Genomic DNA, 27958 nt, shown 5'->3' with positions numbered 1-27958 from the left:
ACACAACATGCTTATGAAATATATTTTTTAATTACTTTTGGTTAAAAAAAATAAAATCATACCACTGAAATGGAGCAGCTTTTGGAATCAAAAGCAGAAACACATTCTTTTCAATCCATCCATTTAAACCTATTTGGTGGGTGGGTGGGAGGGAAACAGGTTGAGAAAAATGGCAAGAGAGAGACTGAATATAACACTTTCTTAAACCTCCTCCCCACTCTGGACCCCCAACCACCTATGGTCGCAATATGAAAAAATAAACAAAGTCTCTGAGATCAGCGGGACTTTTGCCACAATAATAAAGAAAGGTAAGGAGGAGACCAGAGGGGATTTCACATGGCAAATGGGAGAGAATGGACTTCTTTTTTTATTTTTGCTGGGTAACAAAATATATATGTAACAAAATATAATGTCAACTCTCTGGCTTTTAAAGCTCAGCTTTGCTCAGGGAGCCTATTCCGCCAAGGGCACAGTTTTCCCTTGTTGCTGCCTCAAGTCTCAAAAACAAAGTGGTCTATTCAGCATTGCCAACTTCTAAGAAAAATAGTTGCCTGTCCTCCTCCACTGCAATATAATCAGAAATGAGCAGGTCGAATGTGGCATCAAGAAACACACTGCCGCCTATCAAAGTCTGCAGGTCACAATAATTTTTACTTTGCACATCCCAAAGGGGGCACTTCAAGTGTATGGAAAACCACCCCTTCCCTCCAAAAAAACCCCACCCCACCTTTATACAGGAATGCTTCCACGGGAATTAAAAAGTTGGCAATGCTAATTCTATCACTTTCCTTTTTGAGCTTTGAGCTAAAAAAGTATTTTTTGGAGTAGATTTCTCCCCTTGTCAAACACACTGAGGGTTTCTGCTTCAGAACCTGAACTTGACAACTGGGAGTTGTCTCTTTAATGATCACAGTGCATGCAAAAAATTAAAACAGAATAATAATCCGGATTAAGCCATTTGAACATTTAAAAGCACTTAGGGGTGGTCTCCCAGCCTGAACATTCAACATGAATATAGACTATTACACTTTTCTTACAAGTTTTGCCCAGATTTGGGTGGATTTGCCCAGAACGTGTAGGTATGAAAAAGGCTTTTCTTTTTTTAAAGATAGCTTTATACTTTTCTGCAAGAAGAGTTGCCTGTTGCATCACAACTTCAGCACTTGGGTTATTGCCATGATATAAAACACACACACACACACACACAGAGAGAGAGAGAGAGAGAGAGAGAGAGAGAGAGAGAGAGAGAGAGAGAGAGAGAGAGAGAGAGGCATGATTTTTCTGGACTAGCTCAGTTGGTAGAGTTGTGGCTTCAAGCCCCACCTTGGGCCAAACAAGCATTGCAGGGGGTTGGACTAGATGCCCCTTGAGGTCCCTTCCAACTCTACAATTCTATGATTCAATGTTATGCTTTTCTAGCAATAGCCCAACTTACAATGCCCTTTGACCCCACGGCCCCATGCAGCATGGTTAAGGCCTTGATTCACACTGCACTGGAAGTTGAGGGCATCTGTAGATGGTGCTAAAATAAGGGTGGTGGGAGGGGCAACACCATAAAAAATTATTATTATTATTATTATTATTATTATTATTATTATTATTATTTCACCAAAATATGTATGTCAGACCACTTTCTTTTTCCTAAGCAGCAGCACCTTTTAAAATGGCAAACTTACGGAGCGATGAACTAATTTGCGACTTACAAGGACAAGGCTCCCTATCTAGTACAGATATTTGATGGGAGGCCGAGAAACTCACAGTATTGAGCGGATGCAACCTAGACGCAATGGAATGTGCCAACTTTGTCACAGGCTTAGAAGAAGATGGCTGCCCTTCAGGGCAATGGGTTTCCTGTATTGGCTAGTGAACCTATGAACCATGAGTCTAGGGTGACAAAATCTCAAGTCTCCAGCCTAATTGCGGGGTGGGGGTGGGGAGGGAATCATTGGGGTGTGTGTGTGACCAACACAGCTCTCTCTCCTCAAGTTCTTGGGGACAATAAGGCTGAATACACCCAGCCCGCTTTGCCAATGGTAACGGCCAGGGAGCCAACACATCACCTTCCTGCCCGCAGTGTGAGCAGGAGGAAGCACAACTCCCTCGCAAGGAAGAAGCGCGACCCCCTGCCCAGGTGAACAAAAATGCAATGCTTAAGAGGGGGAAGCACTTCAGCCCATCCTCACCTTCAAGCAGCGGTAACTGGTGCCCACTGGGACCAGTAGGGTGGAAAGCAGGGAGGCCAACAGTAGGTGGCGCCAGAGACAACGACAGGCAGTGCCTACTACCCATTCTGGCTTTGTTGCCGTCCTCCTCCCTGTTGATTTCTCAAGCGGCAACATTAAGACTCAGGATATAGGAAGGGCCACTCCTTTGGATTGGCTGTAAGGGAGGCAACTGGGGGGGGGCTGGCTAAGATTGGTGGGGAATGGACCAGCCTCTGTTGCCTGCAAGCAAGGGCAGGGGCACTTGGAAAACACATTCAACTAAACTAGCTTGAGCTTAGCTTTGATGCTGCAATGTGGTAGGAATGAGTCCTTTTCGGTTTCAAATTTTCCCAGTCTTCAGTTCAGCTTGCCCCAGTCCTGCACTGGTTTGCCGTTTTTTAAAGTCTTCATGAAAATTACTCAGCATTTGAGTGCACATTTCCCTAACATACAGATTTGTGTATGCAATTTTGCCGGACGTACCCATTTCCCCAAGCATTTTTGCTCTAGTAAGATGTATTTCGGGGGGGGGGGAGCTTTTTCCATGACGACGTGCATTTTAGGTGCACGTCCACCTAACACATGCACAATTTCTTTGGCTGGAGTACCGTATAAGAAGAAGAAGAAGAAGAAGAAGAAGAAGAAGAAGAAGAAGAAGAAGAAGAAGAAGAAGAAGAAGAAGAAGAAGAAGAAGAAGAAGAGAGGAATGCGGATTTCAGAGAGCTGCATTTCATTTCTCATGTTGTTCAGGAAAAGGGCAAAATTCTGCAGGCTGGCATTGCAAACTGAGCCACCCTGGAGACTCTGCAGATTTCCCACTTTCCATCACACACACACACACACACACACACACACACACACACCTGGTTTTTTGGCAACACTTCAAGCAAAGGGACTTTAACGTGATCAATTAAAGCATTATTGATTGGAAGGGATTGCACATGCTAAAGTTGCCTTCTTATTTTCTTTTGCACAAGCACAGCTGCCGGAGCAAGGGTACGTCCAGGCCTTCCCGGCAAACCCCAGTCTTTGACCATGAGCCACGACCACAGCGATCACCAAACCGGCTGGGAGATGAAATGGTTCACAAGTCGAAAGTGCAAAGCCTGAGCTCAGGACACGCCACGCAGTTACAAAGAGTTAAGAAACTCCCACCAGACAGACAAGACACACCATTCACAGGAAAAAGACACGGAACTGGCCCACAGGGAAGTGCATGGGAGCAGCAGCCTCTGGGATGTTTGCCTGTGGTATTTACAGGCCAAGAAGAAACAAGAGAGGCGTTTTCACAGCCCGAGGCCTGAACGACTCCAGATTCAACTGCAAATTCTTAGGGTTGCCAACCGACCAGGAAACCCTAACTGGGCCTGCTCTTGCACCTTCAACGGCTGCCTGAGCGGCAGAAAATGGGAATGTTTCACAGCAGGGAGGTAAGCCTCATCACCTGCAGATCAAGCGGCCGCTGAAGGCGCGACTCAAAAGGTGGGAACCACACAACCGCCGGCAACTCCACATCGTTCCCGGTTTCGCTGGAGGACTTTGCCGGGCAGCTTTCGCCGCGGACAAACGTCCCTCCCAGCAGCGCTCGGGCTGGCCCTGTCACTGCTTGAAGGCCGACTGCAGTTCTTTGAAGGCTGCTTTCCTCTGCTTCATCTCCTCCGCTTGCCGCCGCTTCTCTTCCTGTTCCGCCTTGATCTCCTCTTCGAAGCGGCTCGTGACATTCATGGCTTGCACCTGGAAGCAGAAAAAAACGGGACAGGTGAGATCAGAACGGTCCAAATGGGCAGCTCCTCTCACTACAAACACTTAGCGCCAGGAAGCCGAAGTAGCCGATGAGAAAGAGGAAGGAGGAACCAAAGATCCGAGCAGTGCAACGTCAGAAAAACGCCTGCAAGCCAGTCTGGCCATTGGTCCACCGACCTCAGTATTGTCAACACGGACCAGCAGCAGAGTTTCCGACAGGATTCACTCTTCCCCATGCATACCTACCTAGAAATATCAGAGATTGAGCCTGGAGCCTTTTGACTGCAAAGCATGTATGTGCTCTACCACTAAGCTAAAGCCCTTTCTCTAAAAGCGAGGTAAGGTTCTAGTCCATGGGTAGGCAAACTAAGGCCTGGGAACTGGATCCGGCCCAACTGCCTTCTAAATCCAGCCAGCGGACGGTCCAGGAATCAGCGTGTTTTTACATGAGTAGAATGTGTGCTTATATTTAAAATATATCTCTGGGTTATTTGTGGGGCATAGGAATTCGTTCAACCCCCCCCCCCCAAAAATACAGTATGGCCCCCCACAAGGTATGAGGGACAGTGGACCGGCCCCCTGCTGAAAAAGTTTGCTGATCCCTGTTCTAGTCCTCACGGTTTTGAACAGAGGGTTGGTTTTAACAGGAAATTGCCTTTTTCTGGTCTATCAAGCTCCATACTTGTCAATACTAACTTGGGAGGAGCTTGCCAGGGTTTCAGACAGGACTTTCTGTTTCACACACCTACTAAGGAATAGCAGAGGTTGAGTTTGCATACAAAGCCCACCCTCTGCTACTGAGCTGCACCTCTTTTCCATCTCAAGATGACCATTCAGTGGATTCAAATGGGAAGGGCCAGTGTGGCTAGGCCAGGGATAGCTCCTGTTAGTAAACTAACAGGAAGAGAAGGTGGTCTGAGGACTTCCTTTACTTATTATTATTTTAAGGTAAACTTAAATTTTGAGGTCCAGCACAGAGGGCCTTCTGGCGGTTTCCTCGCTGCGAGAAGCCAAGTTCCAGGGAACCAGGCAGAGGGCCTTCTCGGTAGTGGCACCCACCCCATGGAAACACCCTCCCATCAGATGTCAAAGAAAAAAAACAACTACCAGACTTTTAGAAGACATCTGAAGGCAGCCCTGTTTAGGGAGGCTTTTAATGCTTAATAGATTACTGCATTTTATTTTTCTGTTGGAAGCCGCCCAGAGTGGCTGGGGAAACCACTCTGGGCAGATGGGCAGGGTATAAAAATATATTATTATTATTATTATTATTATTATTATTATTATTATTATTACTACTACTACTATTATGATTATTAACTTGGGCAGCTAGAAATGCCATTTCTGACGGCACTCCCTGCCTGTATTATCAGTCTTTGCTTCTAACCAAGCAAGTTTCTAGTCCCTCTTACCTGTGGAAAGCATGCAGGGAGGATTCTGCCCAATCGCTCCACAATAAGTCACCTTGTTCCCGCCTTCCACTGCTCTAGCCAATGAGTGGCAAGGCAGCAAGACCGACAGACAAACGCTTGCCTCTGAGGGCTATTTCTTATGGTTTCAGGGAGGTTGGAGACACCATCAAAGGCCTCTATGGGCACATAGGCACTCACTCTATGCTGCCAACCCCTGCCTTGGGCTATGTGCAGATGGTGGTGTGATCCCAAGGTAACAGATGACCCAGCCGCTCCTTACTTTGGCCTCGAAAAAGCTCTTGGCTCCCTTGACACCCTCCGTCGAAACGTCGATCTCCGACAGGCGGGCTAAGGCATGCAGGCCGCTGTCTTCCTCCAACTCGCCTGCTGCAGCTTTGCGAAAGATCAGAAGAAACTGGAGCCGGGGGTGGGGGCAAGACAGAAAACACAAACCTCCCGTGAATTTCATCCCTCCAGAATCCCGTGAGAATCCTGCTTGCAAAAGGGACAGAGTAATACAGTGCAATTGCACCGTAGGCGCATTTAACTTGTGCAGTTGCGACCTGACACGGTTGAATTGCCCGAGCTGGCAATAATCTCGCAAAATTAAAATGCATGGAAGGAGGAGAGCCTTTAAGCTTCCAGGCTTACTCATGGGAGGTTCTCGTGAGATCTTAAAAGCTCTCTGTCTTGCTTGGGGTGGGGGCAAGGGAGACTGAATTGTCTGCTGGGGTCAGGGGGGGAGGGAGTAATCTGTGCTCCCCTCCCTCCACCGTACAAAGCAGAACTGAACCAATATTTCTCAGAAGACATTTTATTTACAAAGCGTCTATGTAGCCTGCTGTTCAGCCCCATAAGGCTCCCAGAGCAGCTTATACACAACCACAACCAAAACACGACTGTCGCTACCCGCAAAGCTTACAATTTAAAAAGAACACGGCGTGCAAAGGAAAACCGAGAGGGAGGGAAGAGGAAAACCAAAACTCCCACACTGATTTCTTCGGACAGAGAGATGACGAGCTTCAGTTTTTGAAATATGGCAACCCTACTATATGCATGTAGTATTTTGTGTTTTATTAGGATCATTACTGGGTTTTTTTTGTTGGGGGGAAGCTGAAGAATGGGGGGGGGGGAACAAGCATGTCTCCTTTAAGTAATAAATGATTTCCCTGCCTATAAAGAGGATGGAGAATTTTGAGAGGCGGTTTGGATACAGCCCAAGCCCAAAGCAATTCAGGTGGCTGCTTTAGGGCAAAACCGGGGACCTATATTGTATCAGAGCCATAGAATCTTTTCCCCTGCAATGTTTCCTCGCTGCAGATTTCTCCACCTTCACGAGAAGCTATTCGTGGCAGGGAGAGTGGCGGTACTATATATCCCATTGGTCCTCTCAGCCACGTAGGAAGGAATCAAATGGAAACCTTTCTGAGCTGCATCATTGCAAAGACAGCTCTTTTTCAGGGCACTTGCCCCAGAGCCTTTGCTTCTTTTTCAAAAGGAGAATTTTCCTGCCGTCCCCATTTGAGAGAGTTTGATTTTTCTGCCTTGGCGTTATTTTTATTTTTTGCTTCTGGGCAGAAAAGAACGAATTAAGAGTCTATTGACTGGAAGCACCCACTTCCATTTTGGATAGTCCATTGTTGCGTCTTGCCTTTATATATATATATATATATATATATATATATATATATATATATATATACTTCTCCCATCCAAAGCGACTGCAGGCATCATTTTCGCAAGAGGGGGGCCTCTTCTTCTGAGTGGATGGCCCTAATGTAAACCAGTGAACCAACTGGAAGAGTCCTTTTCCTGCCCCCCACCACATACAACTTTATCTCTAAATTATATGCATGAGTATTTTTTTTTTTGAATGACGTTTATTTATTCCGGAGGGCCGCATTCCTCTGTGGGCAGTCTTCCGGAAGCCAAAAGCAGTGTTGGGTGGAGCCACAGATTATTGTATGGCAGGCTCCGTTCCAGAGCACACGGCCCCTGTGAGGTGGTCCATGAGGGAATGTGGCCCTCAGGTTCCCCTTCCCTTACTGAAAGCGTTCTAAAGCCTACTTTTTGAGTCGGATAGGCTCTTTCGCCGTAACTATTACCTCCCGGAAGCTGAGTTTGCCGTCAAAGTCTTCGTCCACCTCCTTAATCATGTTTTTCAGCCCCAGGTGTGTTTGGGGAGCGCCGAGTTTCTCCATCATCAGCTTCAGTTCCATCAGGTCAATGAAACCATCTTTTCCTGCGTCATACCTGTGAAAAGAAGAAGGGATCTTGAATCTGACCAAAATGCCAACTACGATTTGCAGGCACAAAACCCAGAATGGGGTTGCCTCTCTCCCAATAAGTCAAAAGCCCTCTTGTCAAAGAGTTTAGTCTTTTTATATATAATCTTTTTAATTATTTTTTCCAAAAATAAAAAATAAACATACAACAAAAAACATTACATAATACAAATATTGAGATTACTCTGAATCTCCTGACTCCCCATCCCCACCCCTTCCATGGATCCTTTCGATTCAATTTTCAACTGCTTATCAGTACAGTGGTACTGGTTCCGGAAGTCTGTGCTTAACCTAAAGCGTACTTAACCTGAAGTGAACTTTCCCATTGAAAGTAATATAAAGTGGATTAATCCGTTCCAGACGGTCCGTGGAGTACTTAAACTGAAGCGTACTTAACCTGAAGCGAACTTTCCCATTGAAAGTAATGGAAAGTGGATTTATCTGTTCCAGACAGGTCCGCGGAGTACTTAAACTGAAAATACTCAAACCGAGGCGTACTTAAACCGAGGTATGACTGTACTTCTCCAATTTTCCTTTCCCCCAAATCATCTATATGTTCTGTTACATTACAAGTGTATTTAAAATCTTGCTAATGTTTTGACACGTTTACAATAATTTTGCATATACATAATAAACATTTCCCATTCTTTTTTGAATTTCTTGTCTTCTTGATTCCTGAGCTTCCCAGTTAATTTTGCTCGAAGAGTTTAGTCTTCTCCCCCTGAACCTGCTAAAGAATCACCTGTTCAGTACTGAACAAAAAACAACAACTTTGCACAAGCTCTCGGCTCTTATCATTCCCTCAGAGTTTCCATCCACCCGTCTTTAAGGTTATTGTTTGCATTTATGTGGGCCTTTTTTCCTTTAGCTGTAGAGTTACACATTAACTAATGACATAACAAGTTTCCTTCTTTATGCTTCTCCACGCAATTTGCAAGTCAGGCGTGCTGCTTTTCCAGAGTTAATTGGTGGCAAATTAACGAAGTAACGAAGGCCGCCTGATTAGTAGGAGACGACAGTTGCTGACGGCTCCAGGGCGGCCCGAGTTCTAAATGGCCACCAATCCAAGTTAGCAACTGAGTGGGGGTAAGGCTAGTGAGCCTCTGGGCCCCCAACATGGCATACCTTCAGGGAGATGCCCCAAGGCATGGTGCGAGACAGGCCCGGCTCTAGGTAAGGTCCTGGTGGCGCGGGGCGCCAGGGCGCTGGGCCGGCAGGGGGGCGCTCACAGCGAAGCCGTGCAGAAGCCGCGCTGCGAGGGCAGGGGCGCCGGAGCGATCTCCGTGCCTCAGCGTCAGGGCGCCCGACCTGCTTGAGACGGCCCTGGTGCGAGAATAAAAATGGCAGCTGCTGTTGAAATGTGAAAGGTTCTCCTATATGAGTGGGGCTGTGTGTTATGTCAACAAATTTTGGGATCGGATTTTGAACTTGGCACCACAGGAAAAGATCTATATAGACCCCAGGTTCGGCTGAGCTTCCCACGTTTGTGGGAGATTTGTTCCAATTTGCATAGGCACAAGTTCCTGTAGAAAGATGATAAGCGGAATTTAAGATTGGAAAAAATGAGAAACCAAGGAAGCTGAAACGGACAGATCCTCCCCTCTTTAGTATAGACAACCCGGAGACCTCAAAATGGAAGTGGTGCTGCAAAAACCATGGGCCAAAAGCTAGGCTGGACTTGGTGGCCTGTTCGATAATGCAACCCAGGTTAGAACTGGATTCCATCAGAAACAATAAATCAAGTCTGGGTGCTCCTGGGTGTTTCCACAACTGTGCTTTGGCCACACTTCTTACATAAGGATGTCAAGGAACAGTCCTACGTCTTAACCAGTTTTGTTTTGTTTTGGCTTCCCAAACTCCAGATCAGAAACCAAAGAGAACGCTTAGAGTCTCTTCTCTAGGGTTGCCATATGTCCAAATTTTCCCGGACATGTCTGGGATTCCAACGACGGGATAGGCATCCAAGGGGAATTTCAGGAAATTGGCAAAATATCCGGGTTTTTGTAACTTTTCCAAAAATAGCTCAACTTTCCCCTGATTTCTGGCCTGATTTTTTACTGCTTGAAATATGGCAATCCTACTTTTATCAGAACTGCAAGGGTGTGATTCTCTTTGCATTCTGGTTCCAAGATAGGTCTTATCATGGAGTCTGCAGCCTCTTAAACCAGCCAAAGGGCAAAATATATGCAGATCAGAGCTGTGCCCTGTGAGTAAGGGCAGTGTGCCAGGGAGCATTTCTATGACAACCCCCTTTTGCTTCAGGACAGAGCAAATGCACATAGTCACATCGAACGTCTTGTATATTAACCCTCAAAGACAGGCAACCTTGGCTAGCAGCCTCTGTGCAGCGCTTGATAACTGGAGAATCCTTCAAAACTCAGCTTCCCCAACAAAGCTGCTAGTCCTCATGGGTAAAGGTAGATGTCTGAGACACACAGGAAGTGTCTGCAAAGGATGCCAGCACTCCTAAAATGGAGCTAACCAGAAAGTGCGTGACAACATGTCCTTTGCACATGTCATAAATATTCAAATAATTTTTTTTTAATGTTGCAGAAGACACCTGCAAAAAAAAACCCAACAACCCTCCTGTTCCCATCTATCTGGAGGTGACCTTATTTGGATATCAGATGGGAAGAGAGGAGTTCAGGGATATTTTTTTAAAAAAATAATAATTTTATAAGTTGTGTGTCTTTGCTTCTCAATTTGTATTATGTTATTTTATGGACTCTGACCTGCTGTTATTTTTTATGGATTACATTTTAGAAATTATTTGTTGTAATAGATATAGAGACCACTAGGGCTGTAGCTACGGTAAATATTGCTACTTGGTGACAAGAATAAGACATGCCATGACGAAAGCAACCACCAAAGATAAAGTTCCTAGTTAACCCATAGCAAGAGACTCAGTTTTATAACAGCCATGTAATATGTTATAAAATTTTAAAACTGTGTAGTGCTCAATATTATTATAATTTATAAATTGAATTGTATTATTCTTTTGCTGGTCTTTGACCGTATTAAAGTTTACTTACTTACTTACTAATTGTTGTAATTATTAGGAGTGAAATTATGTTTAATCATTTTTGCTGGTATTTAATTTTATTGTGCACTAGTATACTAGTCTAACAGATTGTTGACTATTACTTTATTTGGTATGTTGCATGTTTTAAACTTGTTTTTATTATGGCATTCTTGTATTGGGTCAGATTGTTAAACGGTGTGCGATCTATGCTGTTTCTTCAGCTTGTAAACCACCCTGTGTTTGGTAATATAGAAAGGCAGTATACAAATTAAAGGTGAAATGAAACCTCATTGCAACTAAAACCAGTAGCTGCACTTTAAGTAGGAACTATCTGGGGGCTATGGCAGGTTAGGGTCACCCCCCACTTGGCCTCAGAGTACCCTGTTGCTCTGAGAACATCTGAAAACTCCAATATTCCAGATCTGATTTTTTTAAAAAATTATTTTCAGTTCACTAATACTTGCACTGAGTGTGTTCCAAACCGCTGGAGTCAACGCCAAACCGCTAAATGGACCCTGGAGGGTTTTTAGGCTCTCAATGGAGGTGGTTTCTTCATACTTGAAAGGATGCATTCAACGCACCAAATTGATGCTTTGCGAACCTGCCCTGCTGCGGTCCGGTGGAGGTCGAGGCTAATGACATCCATCAAAGACTCCCTGACAATACAGATACTCTCAATACAGGCACAAAGCTTCCATCAAAAGATGACCGCAAAGAAACTACCAAACTCGCTCCCCACAAGAGGTAGTGATGGCTGCCAACTTGGATGGCTTAAAAGAAAAAGGAAAAAAGGAATAGACAAAATTCATGGAGGATAGGGCTACCAATGGCTACTAGCCATGATGGCTATGCTCTGCCTCCATGGTCAGAAGCCTTATGCTTCTGAACAGCAGTTGATGGATGGGAGAGCGGTCTTGTGTTCAAATCCTGCTTGTGGGCTTCCTATTGGAGCACCTGGTTGGCTGCCGTGAGAACAGGATGCTGGACTAGGTGGGCCTTTGGCCTGATCCAGCAGCAGGGCTCTTTTCACATCCCCTTGCATCCCTGACAAGGATCATAGAATTGTAGAGCTGGAAGGGATCCTGGGGGTCATCTAGTCCAACCCCCTGCAATGCAGGAATAGGCAGCTGTCCCTTATAGGGAAAGAACCTGCCACTTGGCGTTATCAGCACCTCACTCTAACCAACTGAGCACACATAAATATGTGATATTTTTTATTAGGGCATCATCCTCCGTGTGCAGGGATCGCTGGGGCTTGGCCCAGGCCGCTTGGTGAGTTTGCAGCAGGCATGAAATTCGAACTCAGGACCTCCTGATTGACAGTTCCGTCTCTTCTCTCACTTTTTTTTTAACCCCAATGTGATAGATATATAGACCTTATTTAAAGCCACTCTACCAGCCTTAACTTGCACACAGGATTTTTTTGGGTGCTTCTAAACAGGCAGGTGGCACTGTGGGTTAAACCACAGAGTCTAGGGCTTGCTGATCAGAAGGTTGGCGGTTTGAATCCCTGCAACGGGGTGAGCTCCCGTTGCTTGGTCCCAGCTCCTGCCCACCTAGCAGTTTGAAAGCATGTCAAAATGCAAGTAGATAAATAGGAACCGCTACAGTGGGAAGGTAAACGGCGTTTCCATGTGCTGCTCTGGTTTGCCAGAAGCGGCTTTGTCATGCTGGCCACATGACCTGGAAGCTATACGCCGGCTCCCTCGGCCAATAATGCGAGATGAGCGCGCAACCCCAGAGCATAGCTGCCAAGTTTTCCCTTTTCTCGCGAGGAAGCCTATTCAGCATAAGGGAATTTCCCTTTAAAAAAGGGAGAACTTGACAGCTATGCCGCAGAGTCGGTCACGACTGGACCTAATGGTCAGGGGTCCCTTTACCTTTACCTTTTAAACAGGCAGAACGCTTCTGACATTATTCAGTTTGGTGAGTAATTGACAGCTGCCTGCCGACCAACCACAAAAGATTAGACAGAAGAGGCCCACTGATCTAACGTAGCTCTTTGCTCTCGGAGCAAGAGATTAACTCCCTTGACGATTCTGCAAAGCTGATTAAAGCTAGATACATGTGTGCAAATTGCTCGTACCTGGCTTAGCAGTGGAAATTGGGGTTTTTCTTGGGATGCCAAGGAGACCGGCTGCATAGTTTTGAGTGCACTGCTACTGAAATTATCATGTGCTGCAGCTGCTTTGCCCACTGGTTAAAAGGGTCCACTGGTTAAAAGGGACAGTGTGAGGAATCGTGGGGTGGGCAGCTGAAGGGAGATGGACAACTGTTGTCAGAAGAGTGACCTCCGAGGGCCGCATGACAGCGGTGGGCGGGGCCCGAGGCAAAAGTGGGTGGAGCAACAAATGCAGTTTTGACTTTGTAATGTAGGCTAGTTTCTACACACAGACACACCTCTCCATCCACTGCCAAGGCAAGCGAGAGGTTTTAGCAGAGGTCAAGCGAGCACATTGCAAGTCAGCCACTCCAGGGCTGGATCTACACTGATTGTAAAACGGACCACTCCTATACAGAGCCCTTTTGTGGCACATTTTTATAATGCAATTTTTAACATACAGTATACAACTGACCAGTGTATATTTGCCCCAGGAGTGTGCAAAGTGTAGCTAGGAAGAGTTGTGAGGGCCAGTTAAGCGATGCCTGGAGGGCTATGCTCCCTGTCCCCATTCCTGGGAATGAGTTTTTCCACCCTTGATGTACAGTGGTACCTCGGGTTAAGAACTTAATTCGTTCTGGAGGTCTGTTCTTAACCTGAAACTGTAACCTGAGGTACCACTTTAGCTAATGGGGCCTCCCGCTGCCGCTGCACCGCAATTTCTGTTCTCATCCTGAGGTAAATTTCTTAACCTGAGGTAATACTTCCAGGTTAGCGGAGTCTGTAACCTGAAGTGTCTGTCACCCGAGGTGTTTGTAACCTGAGGTACCACTGTACTTAAGGAACCTCCATATTCAGTGGCAGTCTGCTGCTGAATATCAGCTTGCTTTCCAGACCTATTATCATATTGGTCGCCCTCCTCTGTACACCTTCCAGCCTGTCAATATCCTTCTTAAACTGTGGTGCACAGAACTGGACACAGGACTCCAGGTGGGGGTCTGTCCAGAGCAGATTACCTCCCTTGATCTGAACACTCTACTTCTGTTGCTGATGCAGCCTAGAATAGCATTAACTTTTAAGCTTGTGTTCTACTAACCTCCTAGATCAGTGGTTCCCAACTTTTTTTTTGGCCATTCATGTGGAGGAAGCCTAAAAGGCCATTAGCTTGGTCTAACATTCTCAAATTGCCCCCCCTGTGGGGTGTGTGCCCCACACGGGGAACCACGGCCCTTGATCCTTTTTGCACGCATTGCTGTCAAGCCAGCTGTCTCCCATCCTATCTTTGCGTCCCTTGCCTAAGTACAGAACCTTACATTTGTCCCTATTGAAATTCATTCGGTGAGCTTTGGCCCAGTTCTCCAATCTGTTGTGGTCATCTTGAACCCTGGTTCCATCTTCTGGAGCATTAGCATTACCCCTCCCAGTTTGGCGTCATCTGCAAAGGCAGGCAAAACTGTCGGAATGAAGCAACTTCCTATGCAGGAGCATTTTGAGTAATTGTGGGCTCCAAAGACATGCCCAACCTTTCCGGGCAGCGGTGCAGCAAATTCGCCATGAAGCCACCCACAGGTCTTGCGAGCTTACCTTTGCAACACATAGCAGAGGCTGAGTCATTTCCGACACAAAGCCCCGCATCGAGGAGTCTGAGCAAATTGGCAAGCGGCCCAGCGTAGCCCGGCTCAACCCGATCAAACATCCTGCTCTGATCGGTGCGGCATTCAGAACAGACACAGGGTGGGGAAAGCAGATTTGGCAGACTTGCTCAAGAGATGCAGAAACTTGTGACTATTTCACACTTTTGTGTGTGTGTGTTTTCACACCCCCAATCTTATAGATTGGAGGGGTGGTGGTTTACTCATCCACAGTTACCAACCTACTGGTCTGACTAATTTGCAGAAAGGCAAGGAAGCTGCAAAAGCTTTATTGCTGTATGCAGAGAGCAGAGTTCTTCCACGGGCTGGTACCAGGCTATGGCACAAATAAAGGGAACTTCTTGTTCCTATTCTGGGGATTGGTAGGGGGGCAGCAGCAGGAAAGATTATTGCCTCCATGCAATGCTCTCCGGGCATCAGGCTGGCTAGTATTCGCCTGCCCAGATTAAGAGCAGGAGATGTGAGATACAGTGGTACCTCGGTTTATGAACACAATTGGTTCCGGAAGTCTGTTCATAAACTGAAGCGTTCATAAACTGAAGCGAACTTTCCCATTGAAAGTAATGGAAAGTGGATTAATCCGTTCCAGACGGGTCTGCGGAGTACTTAAACTGAAGCGTTCATAAACTGAAACATGGGTGTAATTGGTTCCGGAAGTCTGTTCATAAACTGAAGCGTTCATAAACTGAAGCGAACTTTCCCATTAAAAGTAATGGAAAGTGAATTAATCCGTTCCAGATGGGTCTGCGGCGTTCATAAACCGAAAATTCATAAACCGAGGTGTTCATAAACCGAGGTTCCACTGTATGGTTAGGGTGACCACACCTTAAAACATGACTGCTATGAATCATCCCATGTTGTCGGAGCCTAAACAGGCAGCTGAATGAACTCAGATTGCCAAGATGAGAGGTGTGAGTATCTCCCCCACTGCAGGGGTGGGGGACCTTTGGGTGCCTCCAGAGGCTGTTGGACTCCAACTCCCATCAGCCTCAGCCAACATGACCAACGGACAGGGATGATGGGAGTTGAAACCCATCACAGGTGGCGACCTCTTTTCAAACCAAGGGCTGCAAGATGCTTTATCAGAGTTCAAGGAAAAATCACATTAAGCAGTGTGACTGGGGAGGGGATGTAGCCGGAGGAGGTTTCTGAGGGCTGGATGGAGGGGCTTAGAGGGCCACATTGGGTCCCCGGGCCTGAGGATCGCCCCCACCCATGTTCTACTAGTATATGTTAGTTCACACATGCAAGCATTCTTCCCTCGACTAACTTGCAATGAACCAAACCAGTTGAAAAGGACTGCATTTGGGACAATGTCCTGGCAAAAGAGTGCAATCCACACACCCCTCCACTCTCTGTTAAAAAAGAAAAAGTATGAAATATTCTCTCAAGTGTTCAGCTAAAATCAGACTGCATGTGACATACTGCATTACTAAATCAATTACAGAGCCAAGTTGGACGGCAGCCACAGGGAGAGTTTCAGCCGTAGGGGGTGCCTGGAAGCATCTTTATGTCGGGTGGAAAAAACCCCGCTCCAATAGCCTCCTGTGTCAGCCCGGCTGAATTATTTGCAAGGTCCAGCCACTGTGCATCTCTGCGGAAGCCTGCACAAGGTTTGTTTCCTGTGAATTGTGCTGCTTAGGATGACAGAAGGGCATCGCTGCAGGTTTACAGTCTATTTAATCTATGTACGGACAGATTCAGGTGCTTTGTAAAATCAGAACAATTATCTCAGGTCTGTTCTGTATTAGGTGGGTGGGTAGGCAGAGGGAAGTCTCACTGAGCTATATGAGAGGGGAGAGTCATAAAGCACCCTGTAGCATCTCAAAAGACTCACAAATGCATTATGTCGTAATATATTTGTGATCCCATCATCTTCTTCCTCCCTCTGTTTTTGAAAAGTTATTTGTCCATCTGTTCTCTATGCATTCAGACTCAAGATATCAGCACCAAATTTGGTGTGATGGTTCCAATCAAAGAGAAGGTTTGCATTCATGTTTGTATACAACTGGACGCCATTTTGAATCAAGATGGCAGATGGAAACTTATAAAACTGCATTGGTTTTAACCAAATTTGGGCAGGGTTGCACATTATAGTTTACAGTACTCAATAGCATTAGAATGAAAACATGGGTTTTCTTTCCATTTTGAAACTAAAACAATTTTTCCGTTTATATATCTTAGTAGTTTTGGGTTTCTTAGAATTCCCAAGTAATGCCAGGTACTGTCTGTTAGTCTACTATATTACACATTGGAAAATCATCTGTCTGTTTGCTATGCACTGGGATATCCCTTAAGATATCGTAACCATTTTTTTCTTCAGTTCCTGGGACTGAAAAGCAGGATTTCACCTACTATTTTTGGTCACAATTGGATGCCATTTTGAATCAAGGTGGCGAACTGAACCTTTCAAAACTGCACTGATATTATCCGTTGATTTCAAATCTTCACTGATTTTTTGTTTTGTTTCTTAGAACTCCCAAACAATGCTGCGTACTAGAGTGCATAATAAACAATCTGCAGCAGTTCCAGATGCCAATTCTGCCTCCATGTCCACCCTGGCAACATTGTCACAGGACCTAATAATGTCATCCACAACACCAGGGATTGATTCCCCAGCTCAGGCATCCCCAAACTGCGGCCCTCCAGATGCTTTGGCTTACAACTCCCATCCCTAGCTAACAGGATCAGTGGTCGGGGAAGATGGGAACTGTAGTCCAAAACATCTGGAGGGCCGAAGTTTGGGGATGCCTGCCCCAGCTCATCTTCCAATGTGCTATCACTTGCATTCTACGACAGGCATAGGGAACCAGTGGCTGTCTGGATGTTGCTGGACTCCAACTCCCATCAGGCCCAACCAGCACAGCCAACGGTCAGGGATGATGGGAGCTGGAGTCCAGCAACATCTGTTGGCCTGAAAGTTCTATGCAAAGGATAAATGGCCACAAATCTGACATCAAATGGCAATATCCAAGAAATTCGGTGGCAAAACATTCCAACCTTCCAGGAAATTCTGAAACTAAAGATGGCTGCAGACTAAAGCAGGGCAACTTCAAAGGGAGAGTGGAGTGTGAAACCAGTGAATTGCAATAAATCAGGAGGTTTTATGCTATCACTGAGTCAGGACGATGGATTTTTATCACATCACTTGCGTTTGTTGGCCAACCAATGCTGGCCTGTTTTTTTTAATGAATGGCCACTGAATGTTTACTTTTCTGCATTACATTTCCCTTCTGACTTGATTGTACCTTGATCTACAATCTTCCCCAATCATTTACATATGTACAACCCCCACTTCCACAATCAGACATACTCGTGTTACGTCTTTACTATATAACAATATTGTAAGGCTGTCATCACGCTGCAGTGTGCGTGGCTGCTGACGGACAGCCACAGCGAGATAACAAAACAGCAGGCAAACAAGCAAGAAGTAGTCCAGGCAAGCTGTTTAAAGGAGGGCGAGAGATCGTTTCAGAGAACGTCTCAGCAAACTGCTCTCTGACGCGCCCCTCTTTCTCTGTTAAACAATGCTATTAAAAGGAGTTGGGGATCAGGGCGAGCTGTGAGGGGATGGGTGAGTTGTGAAGGGACGAGTGTGGGACGAGTGTGGGGGAAGAAAAGTTGGCAAAGGTGTAGGTGGGTTTTTCCGAGGAGAGTTAGCAGGCAAAGCAGTCCCTAGTCCAGGCATCCCCAAACTGCGGCCCTCCAGATGTTTTGACCTACAACTCCCATGATCCCTAGCTAACAGGACCAGTGGTCAGGGATGATGGGAATTGTAGTCCAAAACATCTAGAGGGCTGAAGTTTGGGGATGCCTGCATCCCTGTGAGAGAGAGCACAAACCCCTACCACAAAGGATAGTACTTCAAGCATCTGTAGTCCACAAAGTCTTATGCCATAATAAATCTGCCAGTCTTTAAGGTGCCACAAAAACACTTTGTTGCCTTTTCCTCTAGTCTAGATAATAGTTTCTTTCTGCTTTGGCAAACGAAGCAATGAGAAGTGACGGGCAAGTGAGAGCAGAATACTTAAGAGATCTTGCAGGGAGAAGGTTGCTGTTTTGAAAGTGTCCGAGCAGGAAAAGCAACTGCAAGAAGGGGGAGGACCTCCAGATATGAAATACTGGCAAACTGGCCACAGGCAGAAAAACAACAACTCAGTGTTCAGAACAGAAAAGGAACAGGTCGCAATAAGAGGAAGGCGAAAATGCACATTACGGGAATGAAGAGACAGGAAGCCAAGAAACTTGATAGTTATGTCTTGTGGTGTCAGATGCAAAGGGAAAGTGGTTTCAGGTTTGTCACACCATTGTCCATAAAACAGCAAATTTTGTGTCATCTGGATTTGGTTTACTAAGGCATGCTGTGTGTGGTGAGCTTGTTGCGGCCCTCTAAACCTTTTTTTTTAATCCTCATGAAAATTCTTCAGCATTTTAGTGCAAATCTCTCTTAAGGAACACAACTTTGTATGCAGTTTTAACTAATGTGCACATTTTTGCAAGCAATTTCCCCCCAATAACTTGTGTTATTCTCAAAAGTATATTCAGTTTAGGCACATTTTCTCCCTGCTCCCCCCCCCCCAAAATATGAAAAACATACAAAACATTGGTTGAAGAAGGGTGCTATCTTTCTGTTTCAGAAAGTGTGAATTAGATAAAGTTTGGCTTTAAATGTGAACTGAATTGACTTTGTCTCCCCCCCCATCTGCTCCAGATGTTGCTGAACTTCAACTCCCATAATCCCTAGCCACTGGCTATACTTGTTGGGTCAGATGGGAGTTATAGTTCAATAAAATCTGGAGGAGTATAGTATCATAGAATTGTAGAGTTGGAAGGGAATTGTCATCTAGCTCAACCACCATGGGTTCCCTACACCTGGTTCAAGAATAGTCGGCAGAATCAGTCTGACCCCATCTTTTGCTGCCTTCCTGGCTGCCCTAGTAAACTGTAGCCAAGATGTACAGAATCCGACAATTTGGGATTTCACTAAAGTGGTGTTTTCCCCCCCTCATTCCACTCTTAAGTTCCATTTACCACACTTCAACATCAGTTTTGTGATATATCTATATCTATATGTGTGTGTGTGTGTGTGTGTGTGTGTGTGTTAAGAGCATCACAGAAATTCACTAGCATTTTATTGCCCATTCCTCCTAAAGCACACATTTCTGTGTGCAATTTTTGGCTTATATACACATTATTGCAAGCAATTTTTGCTAATGCATTTATTTTTATTGTGATTTGCCTTGCCGTGCACACTTCCCCCTAACAGATGCATCTTTGTACTCCTGGCTTTGATAGGAGAATCGCACGGCAAAACTGGGAGACATTAGGATTTTAAGATAACAACCCTGTTTTGGGATGTGGAAATGAGGTAGATTCACATTGAAGTGCAAACCTACACCATAGACGATTCCACTTGAGTTGTCCCTTGTAAGGAAGTGCAATGGAGCCCTGTAATCGTTTTACATAAAGTGTATTGTTACTGCTGCAGTCTCGCAGGCGCCATGCGGAGTCCCACTGCCCGTCTGTTTCTTGCTGAGATCCTTCTCAAAGCCTATCCATGGTTTCACACTCTCCTAAACTTGATGTGGGGAACTGATGGACCTCCAGATGTTGGGGACCCCCCCCAACTCCCATCAGCCTAGCCTGGACATTTTTACCTACACACATTCACACACCTCACTCTATCCAACGTGTCCCAAGTTCTTTAGGACCCTGGATCACCCATTTCTGGGCACCACAATTTAAGAAGGATATTGACAGGATGGGACGTGTGCAGATGAGGGCAACCAAGATGACCAAGGGCCTGGAAACCAAGCCTGATGAGGAACGGTTGAGGCAGTTGGGTATGCATAGCCTGGATAAGAGGAGACGCAGAGGAGATATGATAGCCATCTTCCAATATCTAAAGGCCTGCCACATGAGAGATGCAGCAAGCTAGTTTTCTCCTGCTCCAGACGGTAGGATCCAAACCAATAGATTCAAGTGACAGGAAAGGATATTTTGTCTAAACATCAGGGAGAACTTCCTGACAACAAGAGCTGTTTAACAGAGGCGTGGACTCCCTTGGAAGGTGGCAGACTCTCCTTCCTTGGAGGTTTTTAAGCTGAGGTTGAATGGCCATCTGTCATGGATGCTATAATTGAGATTCCTGCATTGCAGGGGGTTGGACGAGATGATCCCTAATTCTATGATCCCTGGGATAACCGATCATCATTTGCTGCAGCATTTGGGTTATTCACACAACTAACTTTCGCAGGACGTTCCTGTTCAGCTAATATTTGATTGTTCCCTCTTAGCACAGGATTGATTACAAAAGATAGGTGACACAGTTGCTGCTACGCTGCTTTGCTACATCTGTGCATGCTCCTCTCTGTTCTGCTGCACTTTCACAGCACGGGGTGAATAAATTAGGGCAAGACTGACCCAGCTTCCTGGGTGCATCAGCCTGCAACTTCCTCTCTCCTTTCCTGGCCAGCCTCTCATCTGCAATTGCACTCTCAACCCTGCACTGCAGTCAAGGATGAATTTCAAACAAGGAAGGCAACTTCAGAGGGAGTGGTTTGAGTGCTCTGGGACACCCCCGGCACTCCAGGCCGCTTTATATTTCCCTTGCTAAGGACAGATGTTGCCTCTTTTGGCATAGAGGACCTTGGCTTGACATCAACAACAGACACAGGTAGAGAAATTTAGCAGCAAGAGAGTCTGACTCCAGCATGAGACCAGATTTCAGATGCTGAAAAGGCTGGATTTCAAAAGAGAAACACTAAACATGGTTCACCTGCCTGCTGTCTCTCTGCAGCTTCTGTAATTTAAACCAGAAAGATCACCCTCCCGCAGCATATTCTACTTTCCCCAGCCGGAGCAGCCATTTATAAGTCTTGAGTTAAACTGCAGCCTCCTTGGGGAAGGGGACCTCTCTTGCCCTATGAGGAAAGACTAAAACACTTGGAGCTTTATAGTTCAACAGCAACACTGAGGATCCAACTAGACACGGCACTAAACATTCCAGTTTAAACACCAATAAAATAATAATTACAGAAATAGCAATAGGAGCAGCAGCAGCAAGTGACTGGGGGGGGCACTCCTGATTTTCACCATGGGAGGGGAGGGATTTACACCAGGAAGGCAGCGGTGGAGGGAAAAGGTTAAAGCAGGCACCCCCAAACTGCAGCCCTCCAGATGTTTTGGCCCACAACTCCCATGATCCATAGCTAACAGGACCAGTGGTCAGGGATGATGGGAGTTGTAGTCCAAAACATCTGGAGGGCCGAAGTTTGGGGATGCCTGGGTTAAAGCTTCTCTCTTCACATGTCAGAGAGAGTCAACGTGGTACCCCTCCAGATGTTGTGGACTACAACTCCCATAATACCTGAGCACTAGCCATGGTGCTGTGGCTTTGGGGGTCACCGTTCACAACTGTTCTTCCTGCTGCAACCAAGGAATCAAACTAATAAGCCCGTAATTAAATATAGTTTCCTGTATTTTTCTACGCTGGGAAACAAGAGTTACCCACTTAGGAACAAGCCAAGGCATTAAGCCAATTTCAAACTGTGGTTTTATATCCTGGCTTATTCTGAGACTGCTAACTATAATTTCCTGGTTTGAATGAAACAGGAACCGATATGGAATTAAGAGACTTCCTGGTCTGATTGCACATGCCAGAGAGGAAGTGGAGAAATGGACTGTGCATGACAGTGAAACTTGTTCTATCTCAGCTTCTGAAGCTGATGAAATAATAATAATAATAATAATAATAATAATAATAATAATAATAATAATAATATTTGCGACCTGCCCATCTGCCCTAGCCACTCTGGGCAGATTCCAACAAAGTATAAAAACACAGTAAGACATCAAACATCAAAATTTTCCCTATACAGGTCCGTTTTCCCCCTTAAACTCATATAGTTGTTTCATCATCAAATGCTTAGCCATTTGACCAAGCCCAGTCTTAGCTCATTCTAGCCCAGACAGAGAAGAGTCTGCAGTGACCACTTCCTATTCCTTGGAACGTTAAGCTGTTTCACTGCAAACCAGCATGAGTGGCTTTGAGTTTAGAGGGTGAGGGTTTTGTTTTTTGGTGGGGAGGTGAAGGATGAGGCCAGGGATCTAAGGCAAAAATACATTTCATAGCTTTTCATAAGAACACACTGCAGATCAGCCGTAAAGGTTGTGCAAGGCACGAGGGCTTGAGCGCACTTGTGACTGCATTGCACAAGGACAGAAAAGGACAATTTGTGATCCAGTTGCCTAGGGACCTGAGGGCTTGTGCCTCCATAGGCAGCTTACAGCCCTTCAGACAGGGGTAGCCAATGCCATGCCCTACAGATGTTATGGACTAAAATTCTCATCCCTGACTGCTGGTTGGGACTGAAGGGAGATGCAATATCTGGATGGCAACACATTGGCTACTCCTGCCTTAAGCCAAGGCCTCATTTTGTGCCATTTGTTAAGAGCAACCTTGCTGAAACAGGTCAAGGTAGGTCCATCTGCTTCCAACAATTATCAGATGGAGATCTATGGCAAGAAGACAACTGCTATCACAACTTGTTCACCCACAAAATATGGGTCTGCTACACCTAATAAGGGAGCTATCACACCTAACAGCCATTGCCAGAGCTGTCCTATGTGACTTATTCTCCTGGAACATTTCCCAACTTTGGGTCCCCAGATGTTGGGTTTGTTCATTTATTTGACAAATGTATAAACTGCTTCACAGCCCTTGAAGCAGTGGACAAGAAGATAACAATGAAGCAGAATAGAAAAGTACACAATCTAAAAAACAAAACCATCTCCACAATTATTGTTCCTCTATGTTATCATTCTATCTTACTAACTATTGTTCCTCTATGTTATCATTCTATCTTACTATGTTGTTGTTGTTGTTGTTACAGTAATATTATTATTATTATTATTATTATTTGCTTACTGCCCAGCTAAAAACATAAAAACCTATCACACAACATTGTTAAGATTCAGGATAATTAAAAACACGCAATCAAGAATCCCATTGCGACATTAAAATCTATATGACCACAATGTAAACCATTTTTACAGATGTATAAACTGTAGCTGAACCACAGCTTGCATCACCTTCTACTATTGGCCATAGTCCAGATGTTGGACTATTGGCTGATGCAGTCCAACATCTGGGGACATAGCTGCCAAGTCTCCCACTGAAAAATGCAGGATCAGCAGCGGCGCGGCACCGGAAGTCACTTCTACGCACGTCCGGACATGCGTAGAAGCAACTTCTGGTGCTGGCATTGCCCGATTTCCAGTGCCCAGACATGGGCAGAACGGCACCCAAAATGGAGCCTCCCTGGCAGGTAGGAAATCCGGGGGATTTCCGGGATTTTTTTCTATTCATGATAACAGCGGGAAACAGATTAAAATCCGGGATTTCCCGTGAAAAACAGGAGACTTGGCAGCTATGCCAAATTACTAAAGAATTTAGCACATGGCCTGCACAAATGGAAACTGTGCAGAGAGCCCAAGGGGATCTCCATTTTTATCAGACACGCAGGCAACTCTGGATCAAAAAAGCACTGCAGTCCTCTGAGGGCATAACGCTGGGATTCTTGACCCAAGGACTAACCCAGAATGGGGCTGTGGCAGAAGAAAGGAACAGGGAGCTGGGAAAGGTCCTTGCTGTGTCACTTTGCCTCTTGCAACCCAGCTCTTCCGAAGAGGAAATGCCTTTACAGACAGAGAAGTCATGTCTGCCGGGAAAATGGGAGCAAGATGTCTCTGGTTTGCATCATCATAGGGGCTTATTTTCTCTGGGGCTGCCCAGGTTGCAGAGAAGTACAGCCTCCCCCCCTTGGGACTGGTTTGGTGGGCATCACTCATCACTAAGCAGGAAGTCTTCCTGCCTGGAAATGCCTTTAGATGGGGAGCAGCAGCAGAGGATCTCTGCTTTGAATGCAGGTCTCAGGGGCATCTCCAGGTAAGGTGCACCTGCCAGTGACTTCAGACAATCCTGAACTCAATGGACCCATGGGCTGACTTTGCCCAAGTGTTCCTCTCTTCTACATAGAGAGCCTTTGCAGGGTGGGGGGGTCACCTTTACCTTGCCCTCCTGGCCTCTAACTACAGGTGTGTGGCAGCAAGGTAGGGTTCCTCAGTGATGAGCAAAGAGCACTCTGTACATGCCCACCTGAGCTGCCCCATCTCCAGCAAATCCAGTGCTGAGGCCTGGCTCACATTAGTCTCTCTCTCTCTCTCTCTCTCTCACACACACACACACACACACAAGCATGCCTTTCAGGAAATTGAGAGGTTCATTCCCACATGCAACTGCACCCTCCTGATGTTATTTTGTGTGTGTGTGTGTGTGTGTGTGTGTGTGTGTGTGTGTGTGTGTGGAGGTGTCTGGATTTTCTTTCTTTGTAAAGAGAGAGGGGGGGGGAGAGAATTCATTTTATTTTTCTGATCTGCACATTGCACAAAACAGTTTGGGGTTTGCAGCGCTGCAGGAAACCGGAAAGATTTAAGGCAGCACATTTTCACCCAGCCAGCTCTGCCCACCCCTCCCTGGATTTCCCAGTTCCTGGTGTGGCTCGGAATACTAATGACTCCCCTCTTCTGTCAAAAGGGAGCAGAATGTACTGTGTGGTGGTGAGAAAGGGGGAGGAGCAACGTTTCCAGACAGGTAAGGGAAACAAGGGAAAATCCCCTCTGTGCTCCCCACCCACCCACCCACCCCACAATACGGCTGCAGCTGCAGTCTCGGCAGGTTCCATTCATACATGAAAACTGGGCGGTGCAAATGCACCCATGTTCATGAGTGTACAAGGGGAGTGCATACAGAAGGGAGGGGGGATTTGGATTTTCTGCATCTGGCATCTTCAGGCCTGGCACCTTGGTGAAGGTGGGGGGGGGAGAGAGAAAGAAGAGGGCACTTGAGAGAAATGGTGGCACCACAAAATCTCCTTCTTTGCCCCCAGACCAGGACTTGAATTACAAGTGCTTGTTGTTGTTCTTTAAAAAAATGAAGTTCTAGAGAAGGCATAGAGGGGAGACATCCGTGGGCCAAAACCATTGGGGGGGGAAGAGAAGAGAATGGGGGGTCGTTGGGGATTTCTTTAGTTGTCATTCAACCTCTCCCCAACCGCAGAATCCAAGCACTGCCCCAGACTTCAAACTTGCAGACGCAGTGCTGTAACAAAACACCCCATTTCTCTAGAAGTGGGGTTCTCTGCAACCTCTGGGTATAACCTTAAAAATACCTCTGACATTCTGATGTCGTACAAAGAAGGGCAGATCTCAAACTGTGGAAGAAAAGGTGGGAGTTTATCGACCCCGACTTTAACCCCTAATTTTAACCATGTCCTATCTCCTCCCTGCATAAAATGTAAGGAAGCCCCAGGCCTTCCATCCAATCAAACTGGTTTTCTCCTCCGGCAACCACCAAAGCAGACAAGCAGCCCCTGGAACGTAGGAAACAGAAAGGCTCCTGAGCTAGTACAGAGCGCATTTCTGTAGGGAGAGAGAGGGAAAAGGCTGCCCGGGTCAGAGCGAGGGGCAGGGCGGGTGCAGGAAGAGGAATTCCCCCATCGCAGCCCTTCCAGATTCCGGGAGGGGGAAAGGAAAGGAAAGCAAGAAGGCACTCTGCTCATGCTCAGAGGCCTCTTTGCCACTCACTGCCGAAAGAGCCGCTCCATGTCCTTGATCTGCTTCCGGGAGAACTCGCGGAACTCGGTGTAGGGGCTGAAGACTCGGTGGTGGGCGCCGCCGCCGGGCGAGAGCTGCGCGGGGTCGTTGAGCTCGGTGCGCCGCTGCAACTTGGCGCTCAGCTCGCCGTCGGCGCCGCTGTCCAAGGCAGGCGGCTCGGGCTCCGGCTCGGCTTCCGGGTGGTGCTCGGGCGGCTGCGGCGGCTGCTCGGCTTCGCCATTGTGCTCCTCGACTTGCAAGCGGCGGCTCAACTTGTCTGCCAGCTCGTCGGTGGCCATCGCGGACGAGAGGCGAGCAGGAGACGAGCTGATCCGGCCCGAGCGCGCTTCCTCCCGCTCGCTCGCCGCCGGCTCCGCCCCGGACCCGCTGACTGGGCGCGCCGCGGCGCGGATGGGCGGCCGCCGGACGATGCCTGCGCAGGAGACGCCCAGACAGGCGGGCAGGGCAGCAGCAGCAGGAGGAGGGGGTTTCTGCTAACGCCTACTCCCGAGTAAGCCTGTAGGGGATCGCAGTGCAAGGAGGGAGGGAGGGAGGGAGGGCGAAGCGGGCAGCAGTGTGGGGGGTGTGTGGATTCCAATGCGTCCTCAGCCTCTGCGGTTTACTCCCGAGTAAGCGTGTAAGGGCTCGAGGTGCATAGAGGGAGGGCGAGAGGGAAGGAAAGAGGGGGGGGGGCTACAAAATCCACCAGGGCTTGTGAGCAGCAGTGCTTGAGAGATGGACAACTATGTGTCCTCTGCTGTTTACTCCCAAGTAAGCGTGTAGTAGGCGATGGAGTGCAAGGCTCTGGAGAGAGGGCTGCTTCCCTAGTAAACATGCACCCCGGGGTGCATTTCTTGGTAGTGATGGCTTTCTGTGAGCCATACTCCCAAGTATACGTGCAAAGGATCCGGGTGCAAGGTGGAGGGGAGCCCCACACAACCCGCTAGGACTTGTGGATAGGGGTCAGGCTGCAGTGCTTGGGGTGGGTGGCGTTGTGTTGTTTTGGGTTTTGCCTCCCCCCCCTCCAAGGTGTGCAGTAACGAATTTCCTCTTTGCAAGGCAGAGCATGCAAGGATTGGGGGGAGCTGACACGCCACCAGGCTGGTGAGGAAGGTTGCCGCATGGGGGTCAGGATGGAGGGCCGAGGAGCTGACACTCAAATGGGCTAAAGTGGCCCAATCTAGCCTGATCTAGCAGCTGCCGCAGAGGGAGCATCCAGGAAATCCTCTCCATCAGATACTGGTCTATGGATTTGGACAACCTCCCCTTTGATGAGAGCTGGGGTCCAAAGATCATCTGGAGGAAACCAGGTTGGCGAATCTCAGAGGAATGCAAAGTGTCCCTTGCAATTCACAAGTGCATCAGGCCAATGACCCATCTATTCAGCAGCCTCTTCTCGCAGTGGCCGACCAGATGCCCCGTGGGATGCAGCAGCAGCAGATTTGTAGGAGATATTATCAAGCCAGCGCCATCCGCTGACCTTTTCCTTGGTGACATTTGTACAATCTGTCTGGAGACTCAGCAGTGGGCATCTTGTGGAGTGTGTGTGTGGGGGGGAAGGAGGTGTCAAAGATGGGGCGGATCAGTTAGCATGCTGAGATGTAAAACTGCCCCCAATTATTTCTTTTAAGCTACAATGGAATCCTCAGTCCTGATTGTGAAACAATTTTTTTAAAATAAAAAAATGTTAAGGTAATTAATTGCTTGCAGAGTCATGGACTCAGTTTAAATATCAGTACCTTTTTTGAGAGGAGGGGCAGCTAAACATTAAAGCCTCTGGCACAGCTTTCTAGCTTCCATACTCTAGTGCAGGATTCCCCAAGATTCCTGCATTGCAGGGGGTTGGACTAGATGACCCATGGTGTCCCTAACAATTCTAACATG

The 27958-nt window shown here is 46.8% G+C and overlaps 1 protein-coding gene and 2 long non-coding RNA genes across 4 annotated transcripts; 2 read left to right on the top strand and 1 right to left on the bottom strand.

Annotated features, from left to right (window-relative positions):
• Positions 1-8: 8 nt before the first annotated feature.
• EFHD2 (EF-hand domain family member D2) lies at positions 9-26466 on the bottom strand. The gene is made up of 4 exons (XM_060276142.2): positions 26066-26466; positions 7465-7612; positions 5640-5774; positions 9-3938 (listed from the first exon to the last, which is right to left on the bottom strand). Exons 1-4 carry the CDS (start codon positions 26371-26373, stop codon positions 3804-3806), a joined length of 726 nt encoding a protein of 241 aa, XP_060132125.1. The 5' UTR covers positions 26374-26466; the 3' UTR covers positions 9-3803.
• Positions 7610-10684, top strand: LOC148685274 (uncharacterized). Its single transcript, XR_015950479.1, has 2 exons — positions 7610-8817; positions 10198-10684. It is a non-coding gene; the product is annotated as an uncharacterized LOC148685274 (long non-coding RNA).
• LOC148685273 (uncharacterized) lies at positions 26456-27770 on the top strand. Of its 2 annotated transcripts, none has more exons than XR_015950478.1 (2): positions 26456-26585; positions 27138-27770. It is a non-coding gene; the product is annotated as an uncharacterized LOC148685273 (long non-coding RNA). The 2 variants fall into 2 exon arrangements; XR_015950477.1 differs by having other exon boundaries at positions 26457-26585; positions 27134-27770.
• The last annotated feature ends 188 nt before the right edge of the window (positions 27771-27958 follow it).

This window comes from Zootoca vivipara, chromosome 6 (genome assembly GCF_965207765.1).
Source record: "Zootoca vivipara chromosome 6, rZooViv2.hap1.1, whole genome shotgun sequence".
Classification (NCBI taxonomy): Eukaryota; Metazoa; Chordata; class Lepidosauria; order Squamata; family Lacertidae; genus Zootoca; species Zootoca vivipara.
This window is presented reverse-complemented; position numbering and strand designations above follow the sequence as displayed.

Bases quoted from the DNA above. Each gene is read 5' to 3' on its own strand.
- EFHD2 (XM_060276142.2), bottom strand. From the start codon at position 26,373: ATGGCCACCGACGAGCTGGCAGACAAGTTGAGCCGCCGCTTGCAAGTC. The intron at 7,613-26,065 runs GTGAGTGGCAAA...TTCTTTTCACAG, and splicing joins ATGGAGCGGCTCTTTCGGCA to GTATGACGCAGGAAAAGATG. The intron at 5,775-7,464 runs GTAATAGTTACG...CCCCGGCTCCAG, and splicing joins GCAAACTCAGCTTCCGGGAG to TTTCTTCTGATCTTTCGCAA.